This window comes from Pseudopodoces humilis, chromosome 14 (assembly GCF_049639895.1).
Source record: "Pseudopodoces humilis isolate 2021_Gansu_Grassland_sample_001 chromosome 14, ASM4963989v1, whole genome shotgun sequence".
In the NCBI taxonomy this organism is placed as follows: Eukaryota; Metazoa; Chordata; class Aves; order Passeriformes; family Paridae; genus Pseudopodoces; species Pseudopodoces humilis.
In genome coordinates, this window is record NC_142213.1 from 4,437,422 (window position 1) to 4,451,875 (window position 14,454).

At 43.8% G+C, this 14,454-nt stretch overlaps 1 protein-coding gene across 2 annotated transcripts in view; it reads right to left on the bottom strand.

Moving 5' to 3' along the window:
* Window positions 1-2,187: 2,187 nt before the first annotated feature.
* Window positions 2,188-14,454, bottom strand: part of CMIP (c-Maf inducing protein) — a 129,408-nt gene continuing 117,141 nt past the window's right edge. For both annotated transcript variants that reach the window (XM_005528180.3, XM_088062278.1), the window contains exons 15-21: window positions 12,002-12,118; window positions 10,463-10,603; window positions 9,516-9,563; window positions 8,641-8,787; window positions 7,065-7,170; window positions 5,903-5,973; window positions 2,188-3,026 (exon numbers count right to left, since the gene is read on the bottom strand). In XM_005528180.3, coding sequence (XP_005528237.1) covers window positions 2,973-3,026; window positions 5,903-5,973; window positions 7,065-7,170; window positions 8,641-8,787; window positions 9,516-9,563; window positions 10,463-10,603; window positions 12,002-12,118 — 684 coding nt within the window. In that variant the 3' untranslated portion in view covers window positions 2,188-2,972. The remainder of the gene's footprint in view (window positions 3,027-5,902; window positions 5,974-7,064; window positions 7,171-8,640; window positions 8,788-9,515; window positions 9,564-10,462; window positions 10,604-12,001; window positions 12,119-14,454) is intronic.

A 14,454-nucleotide genomic window follows, 5' to 3' on the forward strand; every position in this document is an offset into this window, starting at 1 on the left:
ACTGCTGATAATCCAGATGCGGTTGCAGAACTCAAATGCTGTCACCAGTTCTCCCAAAGGCAGAGCCTGGAGAGCTCAGGAGAGGCCATTGTCCACAGCAGGAAGAGAAGCTGTATCCAACACATGCCTTCATCTCACCAAGGCCTAAAGCTCTCCTTCCTAGGGCGATGTCTCAGTTCCTCACGCAACATCACAGGAATATTTCTGGCTCTTCTGGGTCCAGAAAGGTTTTGTGAAGTCCTTGCTGTTGCCAGGGCAGGACTGCCCACAGTGATGACTGCTCAAGGGGAAACACCAAAAAGCCCAACAGACTGTCTGGTTTCAGTGAAGGAAAAAAATAAATAAAGGCAGGTTATTCTTTTTATCAAGGGCCATCCTGTGAGCACTTCTTAGCTTGGCTGGAAGCACAGTACAGACCCTCACATATCTCCAAGTCTCTTTTGTGGAACAGAACAGAAATACAGAGAGAAGTGAGAGTACAGGAGGAGCCAGGTAACACAGGTGATGAACTTGGCTCTCAGAACACCTGCAGGAATTGGTTTCAAGTGGGGCTCATTTGTTTGAAAGCTGCAGAAGTTCAGTAGCTCTGCAGACAACAGCGGCAGAGTCCTGGAGCTCCAGCTGGGTCTCCTGCTGGCATCCAGCCCACACCCTGCAGAGCTTCATCAAGGACAGTGGGAGAAGGCAGAGAACATCCCTGCTTTTGGAGGCTGCCCTAAAATACAGAAACCCTTCTCAATGGAGATGTCCCAGTGCTTCCCTCATTTCCTACATCAGGCAACCAGTGCAAGAAACCCCCTCACCAATGCAACTCTTGATGGCCACTGCAAGGACTCCTTCAGCCTTCTGAGGATTGGGAACAGTGCAGAAAACAGACTTGGGGAGGCATGAACAGGACCCACAGAGCTCAGCTGTCCTCCTCCTTCCTTCTAGGTGGTGGTTCCTCGAGCCTGGGGAGTGGTGGCAAATGCCCTGGCTGCCTGCTGGTCCCCCTGCTCTGGGGTCTGCACCTCCCACAGCATCCTGACATCACCAGCCAGCCAAAGCCTCCTTCAAAGAAAACACAAAGCACGCAGCTAAAAGATACTCACTTACAGTTTATTTTTGCCTGAAATTATTTCACATCTCTTTGTACACAGCTACAGAACAGTAGTAGTAAACCATTGGTAAAAGCAACAGTGCTAAGGAAAATGTTGGCATATTTTTTCTTCTTTTTTTTTTTTTTTCTTCTTCTTCTTCTTCCTTCCCATACTGCATCTTCATACAGTCTGGGATTTGAAGGGGGGAAAGAAAACCTGACACACTACATGAGTTAAGACTCAGTTTTTGTTTCATTATTAAAAAAAAAAAAAAAAGATAAAAACACCATAATTTGGGATGGGGTTGCCTACATAGCAACAAACATTAAAAAAAGAAAACAACAAAAAAACCTGAAAAAAAAGCTTGGCTTTCCATTGAATAAGATTAAATATATATATATATTTATATAAAAAATTACATTGGCTGTATGTGAAACCTTGAGGTGCTGAAGAATAAAATAAAAGTGTTAAACAGAGGAAAAACTTTTTTTTGATTTTGTTTTTGTTTTTTTAAATAAGCAGCTCTGTACAATGAAGGCTCATTATGAAAAAAAAAGAGTCAACAGCATAGTTATAAAAGAAACCACAATTTTTAAAAAAATCATCTTCTAAGCAACTGTGGAATTTGAAAAATGTAGCAGTCACATTTACAGACAGGTCAGAGCTATCGGATCAGCAACACCGCGATTTCCTCAGTCTCCCCAGAGGAACATGCAGAACAATGCGTGCACAGAACAGGGCAGGGAGGTGGGGCACAGGACAGGGGAGGCAATGAGGGGAGGGGAAAAAAAAAAAATACAGAAAAAGCTGATGCACAAAGTGGAGGAAGAGCTTTTTTTTCTCTTTCTGAAATATTGGACGTAAACAGAAAACAAAATCTACAGTTTGCAAACACCGCATTGGCAAAATAAACGTCTTGTCCCCATCTCCCGTGTTTAAACCTGACATGGCTTAGAAGACTAAAGAAAGTTTTCAGACTTTGGAAGGAATTGTGACTTTTATTAATCCCTGCACCCCCTCCCCCAACAACCACGCCCCCCTTGATAAAGATTTTCCTTCCTATTTGATAACATTTGAGGCATTTTGAAATCAAACAGACAATGTGATGAATGTTGACAAAGAGGGAGTATAATACAGTTTGCATTACTGAAAGGCAATTCTTCAAGGAGGACATTTCCTTAAAAAAAAATAATAATAACAACAAGACAGCAAACTAGTTTATACAGTACTATACGCAAAAAAAGGGTAAAAGAATTAACAATTCATAAATAAAAGACAGGTCCCAGACCTGTTATTTGTGAACCATTTTCTTAAATAGGTGCATTATGTAAATCTTATGTACAACAAAATTACTTTGCATAACAACTGCAAGGACATGGGGGAGGTGAAAATCATATTGGTTTTGGTTTTCTTCTCTTGAGATTTTTGAAGTTTGATTTTCTGGAGCAAAACTGGTGAAACAGGAGTTCTGGCTGGCTGGGTGCCAGCCAAGGAAACCCAGGTAAGTAAGGATAAAGGAATATATTTTTTTTCTCCACACGGCATAAAACACAAAGGCAAATAAAATCCACAAAGGTGTTTTTTTCCTCTTTATAATCCTCTTGCTGCTACAAAGTCCTTTTGTTTGTTTGTTTCCTTTTCAATTTAAATTATGTTGATTCTGAAATCACAAAGCTGAAAGAATCCGATGGGGTGCAGGCTTGCCCCGTCCTCCCAACACACACAACTCCACTCTGCTACCCCACAACCACGACTCCTGCCACCAAGTCCCCAGACTCACTGCTCTACAGGAATTGGCCAAAAGTTATTTTCTGGTTTGTTTCAATCTGTCTGTTTTAAAAATCTTTTCCTTCTCATGAGAAGCAAAAGAGAAGAGTCAGAGGCAGGGCGAGTTCACCAGGCTTCGGTGTAGCGGACATCCACCTCCTTCAGGTTGGGGAGTTTAGCCTGTGAGGAGAGGAAAGGTCAGAATTAACAATGTGTTAAGGGCTCAGGTAAAAAGTTCCTTTCAAATCTCTTGTGTGGGATCATTCCCTGTACTTATCCAACAGAGCAGTGGTATCCAAATCTGGAGGAGGAATAGAGAAGGGTGGGGTGAAAGAACTTCTGGGGAAGGAGAGCACCCTGCTGCTGGGGGTGTTGATGATTGGCTGCCCAGGATACATAAATGCCAAAAGAACCTTTGTGTCCTGCGACTTCTTGCGTGACAGCAAGCCTGGGACCTGTGCAGTTCTGAAGATTGAACTTGTATTTTGAATGTGGGCTCCCAAAAGAGGATGAAAGTACCTCCCCTTGGCAAGGACAGCACAGAGCCCCGCTGGTGGTGAGGATGATGGGCAGCCAGGAGAGGTAAAGGGCAGACACGGCTTTCTGGCCTGGCAGCTCCTTTGTGGAAACAATCCCTGGACTTACTCAATTCAGAGGTTGTATCCAAATCTGGAGGAGGGCTACAGAAAGGGACAAAGCGCCTCGCAGCAGACGGAGGATTGATCTGTCAACCACCAGCTGCAGGAAGAGGCGTGACACCCTGGGCCCAGTGCTGAGCTCAGCGGTGAGCTGGAGCAGGCAGGTGTGGCAAAGGAACAGATGCTGAGCCCTTACAGCCACACGGGTCAAGCCCCACCTGCTCTAAAAGCCATGCACCAGCCACCAGGTCCAGATCAGACCCTGATCTTCATTTTTTTATACAATAAGCAAAACTTGTCTGTCCAACTTTCACGGTGAAGGCAGTGCACTCAAACTGCAGCAGAGAGACACGTTCCTCCTTCAGCCCCCACATTGCTCATTTCACCTTCCATGTACTAAAACAATGCATGGAGCATTAGTAACTTTTGGTGTCTTTGTGGTCTCCCTTCCACAACTCCGCTGCTTTTGGCCATATCACTCCTGAATCACCCCACATGAGGCAGATGGGGATTGGCTGCTTGTGCAGTTCCTACTCGTCCATCCCCTTTCCACGCTCTCTGACCATAATTGCAGAGCTAATTCTCTCAAAACAAATAAACACGGTTAATTAGGCCAGGGCATAATTGAGGACTTGGAAGTTTCTAGGAGTCATTATTACCTCACTCCTTGATTTATGTGCACGCATATTTTGATAAGAGCTATTCATAATCCTACAGACACTGCCAGCAAATAATTTTTCAGTTAGGCAATAATGACTTCAGTAGTGGGTGTTTATTTATTGTCTGGTTCAGCCTGCCTGGTACATATGTGGGTGTCTGTGTGTGTGCAAGCGTGTTTAGTGGGGTGGGGGATGGAGCTGAGAGGAAATGTCATCACTGGCTCGTGCCCCAAATGCTCTTGCAGACCAATATGAGAAGAAAGAAAGATTTGTATCAAAAAATATGTTCTTTGAAGTCTGAGCTGTTCTTAACAAACCTACAACCAAGTGCCCCAGGGAGAGAAACTACTACCTTTGAACATGCACAGAGCCCTAAAAAAATGGCCACCAAGACAAATCTCAATGGAAGAGGGGAAAGGGGGAAAAAGTGCTGCCTGCCTGTTTTCTCAGCTTTTTGAATTCTCTGCAATCATCAGGACTTTGCTCACAGGCAGTTTTGCTGTTTGCCCTGGCAAGTCACTTTCTTGTGTGGCTGCTAAGGACTATTAATGTCATGCCAGAGCAGAGGGAACCAGTTAGGAAAATGTGAGTTTCAGTACAAAGTGAGTGGCAAAAGGGCTCAGAAGCAGGGGTGGGACCAGGGAGCCTTTCAATAGATGCGATTTCAGAGCCCTGGGCCAAATACAGCATTGACCCTGATTGTCTGTAAATGCCTGGGGCCTGATACAAGCTCCATTGTGTGAACCCATCTGCAAGCCAGCTGTTAATTCCAAGGACTTCTTTGCATATACAGTTGTGACACAAGTTTTTAAAACTTGATCTTGAAAACTTCATGCAAGCAGCATTGCAGCTGAGTCCCTGGGGGAGTCCTGGCTCCACAGCCAGGACCAAAGATAGATGTTTGCAGTGAATTTTGAAAGCAGAACAGTTACAGGGCTTGCTTCAAATTCCAAACTCAACCCAAGGTTGTGACCTTTTAAGTAAATGTGGCCCAATCTGTTTCAACATCCAAGACAAGCAAATGTCAAGTTTCATCTTGAGTATTTGGGTCTCTAAGGTAAGAATTTGGGAAATGCAACTCACACACCACCAGGGTGAAGGCAAAGTCCACACAAAGTCATGAAAGTCAACACATCTCAGGCAAGCTTTGAAACCACCTGGGGCTACATCCTGGTTCTTTACACCATTTTGCATAAGTGGTTATAAACTCACAATAAAACCAGACATTACATGTTAAATTTCAGAACTGGACATCTGTGCAGATGTTTCTGCTCAGAGCCCAATTCCAGTCCTACAGATGTCAAGATAAATTTTCATCTTCCTCGATGCTTTCAGTTCTGCCTTTGCATTCCAAATCAAAGTTTCATTATACTGTTCACCCAAGTTACTTTTGGTCCTGTTAACAGTACAGGATATGGTGTACTTGTCTCTGTATCCTCATCAGAAACAATCAATATGCTTCAATTTATGAAACTTTTACTGATAAAGCCTTTACTGTTGATAGCACAGACAAAAAGACTGAACTGTTGATTCTATCTCATACTTCTCCATTCAATATATTAAATGTTTCCTGGGTTCATCAAAGCCAGCAACCCTCACAATGCTGCTTTCAGTTATTATATCCACAAAAGAATCCACTTCAGCCTCTTCAGATAACTTTCATGCTGCCCACTCCACAGGGTCAGTGTTCTCCCTGCTCTTGGCATGACCACCATGCTCTTGCTACATCTCATCTTTAGAGGATGCAATTCACAAATACCTTGAGATCTTCATAGGTATCTGCTGAAAGTTTGGTGCTGTTCATATTTAAACTACACAGACTCTTCATGGCTAAAAGAGAAAACATATATTTATGATCATGCTGCATTTTCTTAAAATATCATGCTTACAGTAGGCCAAAGCATAAACACGACACGACTATGCAGCCCTCCCAGGAAAAAGCTGAATAGCATAAAATATAGAAATACAAATGGATAAACAGCTGTTTGGGCCTTCATCCAGGAAAAAGTCCCTATTTAGGAAGGTCCATTAAGCACATGCTTAAGACTGCTGACTTCAAAGGAGTTCACTCAGCTTCTCATAATCAGTTTCCTGCACATTATTCTGAATAGTGCCTGTTCTCAGTGCTCTCTGTGGTGCTTGCAGGGGCCATGCTGATCTGGCAGTCCTCCCTCTCCTCCCCCCATTCCCATTTTAGGCTCCAGTACTTAGCAGAATAGTTTCCTAAGATGAGCCATAACTACTGGCCTGTCTGGCACGTCTGCATAGGATCAAGCCTATTAAAGTAGCCCTCCAAACCCAGCAGTGAGGTTTGTAATGCACTGCTGGGTGCAGGAGGGAGTTTCATTCCAGCACGTCAAGCAGCTCTCAGTGCTCAGGGAACCCTGGATGCCTCGCTCTGCTTTGCCTTGCTTAAACTAAGAACAGGGAGAGTTTCACCTCCCCAAAAACAAAGGAACAAAAAATGTCAGAAGGGGCATGGAACCTGCTGCACACAGTTGCTGAACTGACTGAGAAGCTGCCAGATGGCTTTGCAATCCTCCCCTCCTGCACCACAAAGGCAGGTCCAACCCAGAGGGGATACCATAGGAAGAAATCTGGGAAGACCCTGGGCAATAGGTCAGCATGTGAGATGGGGACAGGTGCCATCAGTGAAGCCAGAGGCAAGATCTAGAGTATGGCTCAGGAGGACAAAGCCCACACGAGGCCACCCAGTGCCATCAGGCTCAGGTCACCATCCCACAGCAGGAGAGCTGCAGCACCGGGCAGGGAGGAGGGAAGATTAAACCCAAACACGCAGCCTGTCCTAAACCCCCACAGAAGCAGCGCTGTAGCACTGAGAGATCCATCCCCTGCCCGAGCCCACAGCAGTTCCTCAGAAGCCACACGAGTGTCCCCCACAGCCCCGCTCTGTCACTCACAGCTCAGTGCCAGCAGCCCGGCGTCCGTGACCGGGGTCTCGCACAGGTTGAGCACTTGCAGCATGGTGAGGTGCTCGGACAGGAGCCGCAGCCCCGCGTCGCCGAACTGTGGGGCACAAGCAGAGCTGGGTCAGCGAGGCGCCCACGCCTCGTGTGAGAACCTCAGTGCAAACACGGCCGTGGAAACGGGCTCTGACCGAGCCCTCAAAGCCACGCTCCCACCGCCAGTGACAGCAGGGAAAGCAAATAGTTTTATCCCTGCTCTGCAGGGCAGGGGACAGAGAAATTAAGGGACTTGTGTGCACTTAACCACAGGCCATCACTTAATTAGACTGGTGCCTTTGAAGCCTGGACTTTGTACAAGCGGGCTCCCACCCAGACTATACACGCTGGTTATGGCAGCCTCAGCCAGCTCCCAACCACATCACACAAAAAAAGCACAGTGCAAGTGGTATTAATTAGCTATTTTGGTCTCAAGAACAATGCACTATTGATTGGTAATTGTTCTATTGACCCACTTGGTTTCTGCTGTTTCTAAATTCTAGATTAATGGAAACCAGGATATCGCAAAATGAAATGGAATCTAAACCCTTTTTTTTCCTTTTTAACAAAAAGAAACCCTGCACAAAAAGCAGGCTCTTTGTTCAGTGAAATCAAACTAATTTTGAACAAAAAGCATCAAAGTTTTTCAAATGCAAAAGTTACATTGTTAAGACAAATCTGGAGGAGATACAAACAGCCTTAGAACAAGAGAGCAATCAGTTTCTGCTTCATATTCCTCATACAAAAAACAGAGTATTTCTGGGATACAAAGTAGTTAGGAAAACAAAACGAAATATTTACATGACATTTTGGTTAAAAAAATGTTGCTTTTTGTGGTTGCACTGATAATAATCATATTTTCAGAGAACACTACAAATAGGTACTAACAGAAAATGGGGAAGGATCGCAGAGAGCAAAACCAGCAGAAAAATAAAGAAGAAAAATTTAATTTTCGAAAACTAAAGTTCCTTCAATCAACAGCAGAATAATTAGTTCAGTTAACTTGGGTCTTTTTTTGCTTACAAAATGATCGCATTCTCATTATAATTTCCTTCTACTTATTCATTATCTGAGTTTCTTTTTGTTGCTGTTGGGTTGATTAGCTTTCAAGCAATTCACTGCTTCAACTGCACAGACTCTGTGCTTTGCTTGACCATTTGAGATGCACAGCATCATTTTTTCATCCTAACTGGGTAAAAGCAGAAGCATTTCACAGATGAACAGCAGCGCACGCTCTACTCAGTACACAGTAGCAGCCATGCCCAACTGGAACATTAAACCCAAGATAGCAGCAGTGCTTTTATAATTAAATATAAGACAAAAATTAAAAATGTGATGGAAAAAAAAGTGGTGAAGATAAAAAAATCAGCTGCCAAGGTGAGCTAAACTACAGGAAGGCCCTGTAAAAATAGCAGGAGGACAAAGTTATCTAAGCAAGCCTCTTCACACACTCTTCCTGTGCTGACGTAGTGTGGAATTTCGGAATTAGTCAGCACTGGTTCCTGCTCTGAGTCTCAGGCTGCAGAGCACTTACCTGAGTTGACCACAGGTTCAGCTGCTTGAGCGAAGGCAGTTTGATGAGGTGCTCAGCACAAGCACTTGTCACATTGGTAAAGGCCAGGCTGAGGTTTTCCAGATTCCCAAAAGATCCCGAGCTTAGCAGGCGTGCCAGGTCTGCATCCTGAAAGCAGACAGGAGATTGGGAAGAGACTGTGGACGCCCAGCCTGGAAGCGTGCGGTGTCACCGATACTGGTAACCAGAGTGAGTTGCACAACTGCTCCACTTGTTTACAGTAACAGAGAACCACACAGAGCAGTTTCTGTTTGTTTGGCAAGCAGCTGGGCTCTTGTGGCAGCATTGCTTCACACACCCTGGGAAAAATTTGTCCAAACATTAGGACAAAAATGTCCTTTGCATGTGTTATCCTTATGAGACACAAAGGCTTCAGTGTCAGAGCAAATGCTGAGGATGGGTCTTTAAACATCATGAAGATTTAACCATGAGGTCCAGGTCCCAGCTCAGCACCGTTACCTCAGTGAAGTTAGTCTGGGTTTGAACCAGGCTTCCATGCAATAGTGCTGGGTCTCTTTGAGACTTCCATGACTAAAATCCAGAACTGGACATTGTGAAGTTTGCCTTTGTAACGCAAAACTCTGTCCCCAGAGCTGCCATTCCAAACCTGAGCAGCACTGTAAATGTGACAGCCTGCTGCTGGTGTTGGAAACTGCTGCACAGACCCAAGAGCAGAAATGTGCCCTTAGTTGTGTAAACTCCAGTTGTGTTGACAGAGCAAGTGGAATGGCTCCCCACTCAACTGCCCAAAACCACTGTGCCACATGGCAAACATAAATCAAGGGTTTAAATATGGAAAGACAAAGTTTGTTTTTCTATTGACAAGATTAACTTACTGTGGACTTGGATGGCAGTGTTAACCTTGTGGGGCCACCTTTTCTTTGCTGTAAAAGAGAAGATATTTTGGTCAAACAAGCTGCCATTCTACATTTCAGACTCACTGAAGTACAGCAAGCAAACCCTGCTCCCATTTCAGAGCTTTGTGCCAGCCCTTCCACCTCATCCCTGCTTTCCCTGCACTGAGTGTGCCTGTGGCTCCCCAGGGGACACTGACTAACCACAGCTAAGTGGGTCTTCGTGCCATTTGTCTGCTTCAGCCTGCCAGCATTTGGCTACTTTCACTTTAAAGGAAACAGCTTTAAAATGCTGGGCAAAGTGAGCAAAGGGGTTAGGATGGCGCAGCTGATAAAATCATTTGCCTGTCTTCAAAAAAAGCATCTACTTTTCAGACTGGGAGCAGGGGTTAAAGACAAATATAAATCTGGAAAAGGAAGTTGGTGGGTATATTTGCATAGGTGAAAAAGTGCTGATGTGAGCAGGTCCATTTTAAATCTGTAGGTCCTCTCTTTAAATTCTGGAAATATCTTTTTCTATAGGCTCTAGCTCTGAGAACTAGACCTAAAGACCATCTCAGTGAAATGCTGTGAATGCCAGAGCATTCAGAAATGCTGGCCAGCACCAGAACCATTTGCTACTCATATGTCAAAAGGTGGCAGAATTTGACAAGCTGACTTGTAAGATCTTGAGACAGCAGGGTTTCACCTTTATTCTTTCACACGGATCCCAAGCAGGTTATTGAATATCATTCATAAACATAGTATGGGATTAGTCACATCAGTAAATATCACACAGTATATATATATTCACAGTAAAATCCTTTGAGGTCTGCTCCCATCCTGTTGTTAACTGGGAATTTCACACCCTGCTTGTCTTTCTTTTGTACCTCCATTTGTGGAGAGCACAGAGCCCAACGTGCTATGGCAATATGTGCAGGGTGACATACCAGCTCCTTTAACTCCCTCTGCCTCTCACACAGCTGTTCATACATTCTCTTTCCCACGTCTGTGCTTTCCAGGGTGGAGATGATCTGGAGCTGGGTGTCATTATTGTCAATGATGTTGTATTCCAGCATCAAACACAAAATCTAGCAGCAGGAAAAAGGAGAGTGGTCAGTGCAGGGTTTTCATTCCATTTCTTTCAAATATCCTAATTGCACTGGGCATGGTGGTTTAAATTCCTGGGTAAGCTTTTAGAGCATTCATTATGGAGGTTAGAATAGAGGATATCATAGCAATATTTATGGCCCTTCCAACACACGAAAATAATTTTTTATTTGTAAGGAATGAAGTGCAATCTCCAAACACCAGCGTGTCTATCCTGCCTCCCATTAATGCTCACTCCTCCTGACTGAGAGATGCAATTATTTGCATCAGACCTGGGAGATGGCTCCATGGCACAGCGCTCTCCAGGACAGGTCCAATTGATCCAGTATTTCCCAGGTCCACAGGCTGGGCAGTGCACACCAGCAGAGCCAAGCAGCTCCTTAAGGGCCGGATTTCCCACCCCTAAGTGCTGGTGCTAGGTTCTGTGCAAGCAGAACACGTGTGAGGGGTACCAAGTCCATGAGACTGGGTAAAGGGCAGAGAGGCTCCAAGAGAGGATGCTGGGAGCTCACTGCTGTGGCCAGGACATCCCCCACCTCACTGGGAACACACCCAACTCACCCTGGGGAAGGGACTGCCAGGAGCAAGTCAGATCCCAAGGGATGATTCCAGTGGGTCACACAGATTTGGGACACAAGCTGCCTTTCCTTTTCAGCTATGTATCATGCCATTGCAATTAAAATGCGAAGCTTTTATTCCCTTCACAATTTCAATTATTTTTAATGAAGAAAAAAAAAAATCCATCAACATTATATTCAAATGCATGCAGCATGCTCCTTTATTTACTGGATTAAATTAGCATGCACAGATCTAAGTCAATGAAAAACTGTAACTCTTTCCATCTATTTATCCACTCTCTTTCTGCTGATAACGACATTTATCAAGAAATTTATCTTAAGAAACCCAGAAAAATACAAATAAACTATTAGCACAACAAAAATAACAAATCATAAACATAAAATTGTGTATTAATGCAAGCAAATAAGGTTTTATAAAGGCATTTCCTGTACACTGCTCATTTTACAGGTGGCAAGACAAGAATCAGGCATTTCATCATGGAAAAGCCTTGTGGTTGTGAATTGTGATCTCTCACCACAGCCTACACCACCATGGCCATTTATTTCCCATCCTAACCTCTCCAGTTGCATTACAGCAAACAATCTCTACCTCCAAAAATTCATGCACCCACCTTTCATTTAATTCACACTCATATCTACAGAACAACAATACTCTGTTCCCCTTAATTCAGAGAAACTCAACCACCCACTGCTGGTGTTTGACATAACACAAACCAGACCCCTGCTAGAGCCAGTTCTGGGAAAGGCAATGTGAATCTGAATACTGCTCATAAACCTATGATCTATGATTTTAGGGCTTACCTCTACCATCGTCTGGTTACCCCTCAAAGCCAGCAGCATGCAAGGTCCCAATTTATTTTCAGCCAGTGAAAGCAGGAACTTCTTTGTTTTATAGCAGGATCCCATTAAAATATGAACCTATTCAAGAATCAGAGGTAAAATTAGGGGTGCAAGCCTAAGAAACACATATACCTCTGGAAGGGATATTGTTAAGCAGTCAAAAAGTGTTAAGTCTTTGCAATAAACTTAAAGGAATGAAGGCTCTCTTTACAGTTAGGGTTGCAGTGTCTCAACAGCTTTACTGCTGAATGGAAGTGATTTTTTGAAGAAGGTGATGCCCAGTGAGATCTGAGGAAGTGGGAAGTTTTACTCCATAAAGGAGCCCAGCTGACAGCTTGATAGAAGCTCCCCAGGAAACATCAGAGCAGCTGTGCAATTGCCCCCATTCCCGGTAACCTGATGAACCCAGCCCCAGGGGAACCACCGGGGATTTTGCTTTTGCATCTGTTTGCGCTTCGGTTTCTCTGGAAATGCCAGCTGGGGAGCAGAGGCTGTGTGGGCCGGCTGCCTAGGTAAAAGGCAGTGCTGCTGGCAATCTGCTGGCCTTGGTTAAGGGGTGGTGACAGACAAAATCACCTGTTCAGGATGTTCAGGACGAACAGGACCTGACTGGGGAAGGAAGGACTGCTTTAAGAAAATCTGGCAGTCCTGAGCACTAACTCAGAGATGACTTCATGGATTTTCATGCTCTTGGGCCATTGTACTGCTTTCTCTTTTGCTCAGTTTTCCCTTAAAGGAAAGAATGGCTGAGAACATCCCCTGAGGGACACTCCTTTGAGTCCTTGAACTGACAAAACTGTTCTGCAGACTCTGCAATCTCCAGAAAGCATCGTGTGATATCACATAGTAACGCCTATGGCAGAAATGCAAAGCCACTTGTACAAATCAAATATGTCTCTTCTCAGAAAAGAAGTTGGTCATATTATTTCCAATGTAAAAGCCTTAGAGACTAAATGCAGGGAAGTCTGGGTTCCTAGAAGAAAGTCTTATTTCATAGCCCAGATGGCTGATTCACCATTTGCTGCAGAGCACTATGTGAGAATTTGCATTTTCCAACAGCCTAGGCAGGAAGAGCTCCGTTATGTGGACTCAACATCAGCACTACTCTACAATAACCTTGTAAATACTTTCTGTGGCCCCTCTGGCTCATGGCACTGCCTGCACTATGTTCAATACTGCTGAAAATATCACAACCATGCCACGATGAGGTCAATTCTATGTGAAGCATGGCTTCATTACCAGCAAGCTTTTTAGAAAAACAGAAAATCTTTTTTTCCTTAAGCATCCATCAGCTCAGGTGGCCTTTAAAAATGTGAACCTCCAAGCCAAAAGGGATTTAAATTCATGCAGTTTTGATTAAGTTTTTTTAGAGGTTTTCTTCAGCAATGGAAAATACTGACACTGACAGTACAGTAACATTAGGTGCGTCTCAGAACAGGGTGTTTTTCCAACTTTATGGTTAGTCATTAGCAGCTCTTTAAGTATTTATCAACATCCTTGCAAAGGGCACAGGGTACTGCATATTAATGTGTGTTAACACTGTGCTTTCTCATGCACACCCTCTCCTGATGCTCATAAATATCTTGAACCACAACATCTCTCAGGAGACATGATACAGTTCTGGAGAAATTTTCTTTTCAAAGATAAAAGACAGATGAACAGTGAAGAGGGGTGAAAGCTTTTGTAAACACTCTTCTTCCATTTTCAGTTTCAGAGGTATCTGATCCATCTGAATTTAAGGGTACAGACAGACACCTATGTTCTTTATGTCCCAAAATGTTCAGCATGTGGGAGATGCACAAAGTGTAGAAAGTCACTTCACTATGTAACCAAAGCCAACTTCAACAAATGTTTTCCCCCTTACCAGGGAAAGGCAGCAATATAATTTCCATCTTACTTGGTACATGGAGAATTAATACAGAGAGAGACCTATGTGACTTGACCCAGGCTGCACAGGAAGACAGTGCTTAAATCACATCACTGATTAAAACCTGCTATTTTCTATCTAGCCCTTCTCAGAGTTACAAAAGAAATAACTGCTGGAAATGGAATGCTGGTTTCTAATTACACCTCTTCACAACAATGTAATTGGGCAGACACACTGATAACACCTTTTTATACCTATCCATCCATCCTTTGATTAAGCCAATGTAACTGTTGGTTTTAAATTCCAGGGTAGCCTATAAATGTAAACTATAGGTGTGGATGTACAGAACAGTCTGTCTCCCAGTATTTCACGTTCCCTGAGAGATTTTTTTATACAGACAAAGACAGATATTTATAAATACAGAAATACATACATATGCACAAGCATGGTTTGTGTATTACACTACCAGTGAGAAAACATGCCAAGGTTCAAAAAGAAAACAGTAACGTGCTAACCAAACTGTGACTGCAAGGGAGGTTGATGGATT